This window comes from Daphnia carinata, chromosome 7, assembly GCF_022539665.2.
Source record: "Daphnia carinata strain CSIRO-1 chromosome 7, CSIRO_AGI_Dcar_HiC_V3, whole genome shotgun sequence".
NCBI classification, from domain to species: Eukaryota; Metazoa; Arthropoda; class Branchiopoda; order Diplostraca; family Daphniidae; genus Daphnia; species Daphnia carinata.
In genome coordinates this window covers 6,235,548-6,243,012 of record NC_081337.1, presented here as the reverse complement: position 1 = coordinate 6,243,012, position 7,465 = coordinate 6,235,548, and the positions used below count along the sequence as shown (strand labels likewise).

At 45.5% G+C, this 7,465-nt stretch overlaps 1 protein-coding gene across 1 annotated transcript; it reads right to left on the bottom strand.

Moving 5' to 3' along the window:
- Positions 1 to 2,537: 2,537 nt before the first annotated feature.
- On the bottom strand, positions 2,538 to 7,133 carry LOC130699244 (uncharacterized). The gene has a single exon (XM_057521551.2). It carries the CDS (start codon positions 6,259 to 6,261, stop codon positions 3,751 to 3,753), a length of 2,511 nt encoding a protein of 836 aa, XP_057377534.1. The 5' UTR covers positions 6,262 to 7,133; the 3' UTR covers positions 2,538 to 3,750.
- Positions 7,134 to 7,465: the final 332 nt, after the last annotated feature.

Sequence of the window (7,465 nt, the reverse complement as noted above, 5' to 3'; positions counted from 1 at the left end):
TTTTGTTTCTCCTGAATATGTTAACGATTGCGCAAGCAACAAGAAAAAAGAGGGAGGATAACAAGTCACCGTGCAAAAGCCTTTGTTTGTTTTTTTTGTTTGCCAAATTTTTATTCGTTCAACATTGCGTTGACTAAGTACGTTGACCGCTCCCGTGGTCGCTTTCAGTATAAAACGATGTATCGTTTTTTTGGTGGAATATCTTTTTGTTTATGTTTTGGTGTGTGTGTGGGTGCGTGGCTGCACGTAGAACTCATCGTTGAGTGGTTGGGAAAAAAGGATCTTTTTGTTTTGTTTTGATACTTACGGTTTCTTTCTTGTTTTCCTGTTAGCGGTAGCCAGTGCTGTCCCGTCTCCCACGGATGTATTTCTCGGTCTTCTGTTCGAAGTAAAAGAATTTTTTTCAGGCCTTGGTCAATACGCAATCTGAGCTGCTTTTCTTTGCGTCCACTTCCTGCCCCCAATTTTTCTCCCCTCTTGTTTCTACAACAACCTCGTATTAGTGAGAATGTGATATTATAAACGAAATGTATAGCCAAAGTAGTGGAAAAAAAAGCTTTAGGGATGACGAAGAAAAATATATATATATATGAAGGGATAGAAAAAAAAAACCGACGCCCTTTGGTCCTCCTTTTTTCTCAGTTTTATTTTCCCTACCACATCCGGTCGGTTCCGGTCGGCCGCTCATGGTTGCTGTTTGTCGTTCCCACTTAATGTAGCTAGCCTACTACATGGATGTATAGGTAATAACACTATAGCTGAGTTTTGTGCTTTGTTGTCGTTCGTTGCAGACAAGAAAGTTCTGTAAGGTTCAATCCCTTATTCACTCTTCTTCCTTTGCCCAGGTATAGACATTATTATAACTGAATGTTCTCGTTCCGTCCTTGTATTTTAGCCTTTTCTTTTTTTTTTTTTTTTTTTTTTTTTTGTGAGGAAACGAAACAGGAAACTCCTCCGGCATCAGGTCGAGTTTTCTTTTCTTTTTTTGGCAGGGGGCTTCGTTTAGATATTGTGTTGGGCCAAGTGGACTGGCATTCTGGTCAAGCCCAGTGTGTCGCAACCACCAGCGGAAGAAATAAAAAGGGGGAGAAATTCTGTTCCGTTTGACTGGCGTGAGATTTCTACCGTTTCCTCGTTTCAGTTTAGCGCAATTTTCCAAAATTCTTATTTTAAAAGGTTTATACTTGTCGATTGGTCTTTAAATTTGATTGGTCAATGGGTTTAAATACGTTTCGTATGAACGATGACGTTCTCACAATTCTTGTTTCAGTTCTCACAATGCCGATTCATTGATTGTTTGATGGTTGTCCTTTTTTTCTCTTCAAGTTTTGACAAAAATAATTGCGGCAGCGATGAAAACTTTTCTTTTTCACGAAAGAATGGAGATCACGCTTGATTGGTTTCATGGGCGGAAGTCTGTCCAATTTTCTGGTCTGCGGCCGACTAATAAAAGCCCTGTGCTGCTGATTAGTTAAGCCCCTCCCATTCCCACCTGCCATTGAAAATGAAACGCTAAAAGAGACATTTGAAGAAGGAAAAAAAAAGACATTAACTCGAAGATGTGACGCATTTCAAAAGTTAACCATTCTTCTAATTATTATAACAAGTAACAAGCGATTTTTCTTTAATGTTTTAATTGTGGAAAAAAAAAATTTTCTTCAAGTTTCTCTTGCCTTTTGCGTTTTCATTTTTAATTAGGCGATTTAATGTCAAAATGCCTGTAGTTCTCTACTGCAATTTTTCGGTGCACTATATTGCCGTTCTATATTGCCTACTCTGAAAATAACGACTTTGGTTCTACCTCTCGCCTTGAAGACGGTCGATGTTTTTGATGAGATCCTCAAACCCAGACGCGCCGGAAGCGAGGGCCGTGTCACAGCCTGAAGGCCGCAATTGCACCATGCGCCACCGCAGCCCTCGTTACACTACCTCCCTTTTTTTTCCCCTTCTCAATTATTTTTTGAAAGCAAAAAAAAAAAAAAAAAAGAATTTTCAGTTTTATTGTCTTCAAGTCTTTCAATATTTTCTCTACGTTTTATTTTTGAGAGCGAAGACGCGCTGTTCGGTCGGTTGATAATGGCGCACGATGTGAAACAAAAGTTATGTGACAACTTTTCGCTATCCGTTCCCATTGTTTTTGTTGCTGTTGCTTCATTTATATTTGACTGGTGCGGATAGTTTGAGATCTGCACACGCGGTATAATTTTTTTTGTTTTGTCTTCGAGTGGAAAGTTGCGGTTCTTTAGCGTTTCGTTCCAGTGAAAGCTTTTGAAATGTGCGCCCTAGACCATATCTCCACTTTGTTTCGCCCTTCTTCATAAACACACGAACTGTGTTGAAAAGGAATCATGTCCTTACGAACCTATTCTTTTTTTCCGCACTTGACGCATTACGCACTCGGATGAGTTTATAGTAACACATTCGACAATGAACTCGAATGTCGTTTGAAAATGAACAACGTCGTGTCGTACTTTTTGGCTTTTCCATACGCCGGGGGGAAAAGAACGTTAAATGGCGGATTAAGTAGACGGATATATTGATATCGCAGCTCTCATGAATACAAATATAGAGTTGTCATGTGAATTATATTGGGCATGAGACATAAGAAAGGAAAAGGGTTTTATTAATCAGACGGAGGGAAAATTACATTTGTTTTTCTTATGTTATGCGATTGTACGAGTTGTACTTAAATATATTTACAAATTGTCTTTACAAAGTGAAAGGAATACTGAAATTATCTTGCCTGAAAATCACCCTAAAACACGACAGTCACACACAAATTGACACTTGCAACGTTATTTGAAAATCTTCTTCTTTCTTTTTTTTTGGTCTGAGCTGTATTTCACGTGACTGCACGATCAGTCGGGACGCTCGTGCAGTTTACCGTGTGACATTTTAGAGGGGGAAAAAAATTTACAAAACGAAAATGGTACAACACTTTCTGTTTCTCATGCGATCACAATCAATCAGTGAAAATGTTTCGATACAAATTTCAAAACACACACGCTGAAAAAAGAAATCAACACTTAACGACACACACATTACATAATATGTGTGCAGATATTTATAATGTTGCGCATATAGTCTATAAGAACATCTTTTTTGTTTTACTTTCTTCGAGTCTTTTTGGCCATCATCACGAGTTAGCATTTCTCGATACTTGTCCCTTATTTCAGCTATTCTGTACAACATGAACGTGTTGTTACCAGAATATGAATCAGGTGAACTGTTGTGCTAGGCATGTGGAGCAAGATCTAAACTTCTTTTGTTTTATTTATTTTTTTTTTTCCTCTCTTTTAATTCTGTGTATTGAACGGACCAACTTGGTCAGGCTCTTTTTTTTTTCTATGTTGTGGAGCTTCTTGATTTATTTATCGATAACCACACGTAGACGCACGCCCACGATATTGGCGGTCGATTCTATTGACATTGCGTCTATATAGTTTAGTCAAAAGTTTTGTGCGACAGGGACACAACTCCGCGGGTTACCGCTCTTTGCCCACCGATAATGCACAACATAGCGTTTTAAATAATAAAACGTGGCGTTATCGAATTCGAAAGGCCGAAACGTTGAAAAGTTATCGACGGGCCCATTCGATCCGATCTAAACTTCTTTGAATTCAAACTTTTTTCTTTCTCTTCACAATCGATCCGATGTCGTGATCTTCTGCAAACTCCAGAGGGCGGGACGTGCTGTTTATGCAACCTATTTTGTTTTCAATTGATCCCAGTCTGATTGAATATTTGAATTCAAACGTCTGTGGCGCATTCCTCTTGGTAGCCTTCGTCAGGTGAATCTCTAGCGAAATGATGATGAGATCTCTTTCCATTGTTGATACCAGGCCTTTGTTGCCAAAAGCGTGCACCTTTTGTGTTGGAACTCGTCGCCACTGGACTCGACTCTGCGCTGCTATTGGCCTTGGAACCGTAACAGCTGCTGGATGAATTGTGCTGCTGTTGTTGTTGGATCGAAGGGTCTTCCGTCATGGGAGCAGGTGGTTGTCGTTCTATCGTTCCGCCTTCACCGGCCGCCGCCAGGTGTTGTGTGGGAGGCTTCGCTAACGTGGGTGGGCTCTGGGTCCGCGGCAGACCGTAGTCCGGCGGATAAGGTACGAAATTTTGGCCGCCAATGGGTTCCTTGGCGTGTTGCTGGGGTATCCGGCAAGGCAGGCTGTAACTGTCTACACTGACGGCTGATTCGCCCGCTTCGCTATCGCGATCTGCATACGACGCGGCCAGAAGATCTCGTGGATTCTGGATTACTTGGCCGCTGGTGTAGGGGACGTAAATTTGCGGCATGCCGTTCCTATCCATCACGGTGAGCGGCACGTGGGGCAAATGGATGGGCGAGCTCATGTGGCCGCTACTGCTCCGGCTGCTACTGGCCTGATCGATGGTAATGTTATTATTTGCGCCGTCGGACGTCTCTTCTTCCGACGTTGGATTCAAAATGTGATCCCACAAGGCCGACGGATAAAACGAATCTGTTTGAGCGCTTTGATAGTCACCGGCCGATGTGGCGGCTAAAATGTCACGATCGGCCGATTGGCCGTGCGCGTGATAGCGTCGATTCAGGGTCGAATAATCTAACGGCGGGCCTAGGTCGTAGCCGTAATGATCGCTACTGTTGCGGGCGTCGTGTATCAAGTCGGGACGATCACTCAGACCGGATGCGGTTGCGGCCGGTGTCGTCACGACGACGACTCGGTTAGGAGAATGCGGGTTGACGAATGCTATTTGGCCGTACTCGAGTGCGGACAAAGTGGGCGATTTAGCCGCGCACGGTCCCGACGGCGAAGAACCCTGAATGCCTTGATGCGTTTGGCCCAGCGACATGGCGGGATGTTGTCCGCTTTGTTTGCCCATGTCGTCCAGTTTGTTTGCCGATGAGCCGCTCGAGTTGGCCGAACTTCTGGTGCGGATTAGCATCAGGAGGAGGATGGCGACAACAGCGGCCAGCAGAATGAAGAGCCCAGCTCCCAATCCGGCGATTTGAGCTCCTCCCAGGCCGCCGACAACTGGCGCTTGGACGTCGACGCGCAGAGTCAAGTTGACTCTGGCCAGTCCAGCCGGATTGGCCGCGACGCAAACGAATTCGCCGCTGTCGGTCTCTCGAGCCGGACTCAAGATGAGGTAGCTGGTCTTTTCGTACTTGCCCTCCTCCAGGATGACGACGGTCCGTCCCTCGGGCTCGTCGCCAGGATATCCTGTCCCGTCAGCGCCTGCTCCGGCAGGTAGCGCTTCCGGTTCTCCCGGAATGCTTCCGTTGGCCATGGGCCTACCGCGCCACAACCAGGTGATTTCCGGCGAAGGAACGCCGCTCATCCGGCAAGTCAAAGTGGCGTTCTCGCCGGCCGCCGCCTCGACGTGCAGGTGCGGATGTCCGCCGCCGGCCAATAGCGGCGCAGCTGGAAAGGGAATCACTTGAGGCGGACAAGCGAAGTCATCGACGAGGAGCTCGATGAGCGCTCGACCGGAAAGCCTTTCGGGCAATGCGCAGGCCGCCGTTGCCGGACTGGGCACGTTGTGCTGCTGGAGCCACTCCCGCAAATAACGGAGCCGGCAATCGCAAATCCACGGATTGTTTTGCAGTTCCAGTCCGTGGAGACGGCTCGGCAATGAGGAGACTACGTCCGGTCGTAGTTCTTCTAGCCTGTTGCCCCCGAGACGTAGGTGCGACAGTTGATCAAGGCCGTCGAAAGCGCCGGCCGCCAGTGTCTCGATCTGACAGTCGGAAAGGTCCAGCTTGACCAATCCCGGCGCTTGGTCGAAAGCTCCTTGCTCGATTTTCTGAATGGGATTGGAGCTGAGTCTCAGCTCGCGCAGTGAAACGGCGTCCCGAAAAGCCTCGCTGGGCACGTCCGTCAGCAAATTATCACTGAGGTCCAGCTCAATTAAGTTTGTGAGACCGCGAAGTGCCGTCGAATCCACCTGGCCGATCCGGCACGAAGCCAAGTAAATCTTTTGCAGGTTGAGGAGGTTGGCCCGAGAGAAAGCCTCGCGCGGAAGAGTCTGCAGGTTGCTGCCGGACAGGTCCAGCACTTGGGTTTGCGGATCAATGTTGGACGGCAACGTGATGAGGCCGCGTTGTCGGCATTCCACCGTCTGCTTGCCGCCTTTCCACTTGACTCCCGGACAGGCTCCGGCGCCAACGGCCGCCGACATGACAACCAGTCCAGCCGTTACGAGCGTTGTCCAGATCACCCAGATGGCACTCCACCTCTTGAAGCCTATCGCAACATCCCACGTGCTGCTGGCCATTATATTTTTATTTATTTATTTTTTTTTTTTATTATTATTTTAACTATGCTGCAACTTTCTTGCCTCTTTTTTTTTTTTTTTTAATGTCTGTGTAACAGACGGAGGCTCACGACTAGTCTCGAAAGCTTTTTATGTTTTCGGAACAGACTACCACAGGGGAGGGTGCGCTGTTATCAACTGCAGTCCATCAGGCTCTCCTTTTTTCTTCTTGTAAATAAGAAAGAGGAATAGGAGCCTGGGTTAAACGAGGTTTGTTGTGGGGGTAGGTGGAGGGAAAGCTTTGGTTTAAAAAGGCGGAAAGAAGCGTAGATATTGAACCGATGATACTACACACAAAACACTTGAACACTGGGGGGGAGCTCAGAGAGAATCGATGACGACACTTGACACAGCATCGCACTCGACTGAATGAATTTTGAGTCGTCGAATCTCTTTTTATTTCTTGTGCGCCTGTTTCCTTTTCTTGTTGGTTCTTTTTTTGTCTTGTTTTTCGCTTTGCCACTGATGTCTTTTTAAATTATTCCGACTCGCGCGCGCCCTATGTCTTTCGACACTTGTAAAAATGTGGGACGTGATGTCGCCGGTTTGTTTCGTTTCTTCTCACACTGTGCGTACCACTAGCTCCATCCGAAAAAAAAAATAAATAAATGAAAAGGGGGAAAGTCAAGGCAAGAAAAAGTGCAGAGGTGAAAGGTGGGCAAAATATTCTCTTTCGGGTTATTCCTTCCTGCTGCGTTTTTTTTTTTCCTTTCGTCTGGCGTTCTCTTGCGTGTATCCAGACGCGACGGCGACAACGTCACGAGCGGAAATCAACTTTTTCTTTTTCTCCCACACACAAAGACACAAGACGCACACGGAGTCGAAGGGAAGCAAAAAAAAAAAAAAAAAAAAAAAAAGAAAAAGTTAAATGATGTCGTTTTTTTTTTCTTTTAAATTTATTTTCTTCTATTCTGTTGCCTGATGCCACTCTTTCTAGTACTTCATTGCGTCATAAAGGAAAGAAAGGCCTTGAGGGAGTGGAGGAAGCACTAAATAAAAACGAGTTTTAAATGAATGAAATAAAAACGGGAAAAAAGTCGTTTTCTGTTTTAACGATTTCTCTTCATCCCTAGGTGATGTCAAAAGTCCATCGCACACGAGAGATTTCCGTCAAGTAAAGACGCGTGTAATACACAATGTCGCACTAGTTCACAGTCGATTTCAC

Coding starts and splice junctions, on each gene's coding strand:
- LOC130699244 (XM_057521551.2), bottom strand. CDS start 6,261: ATGGCCAGCAGCACGTGGGATGTTGCGATAGGCTTCAAGAGGTGGAGT.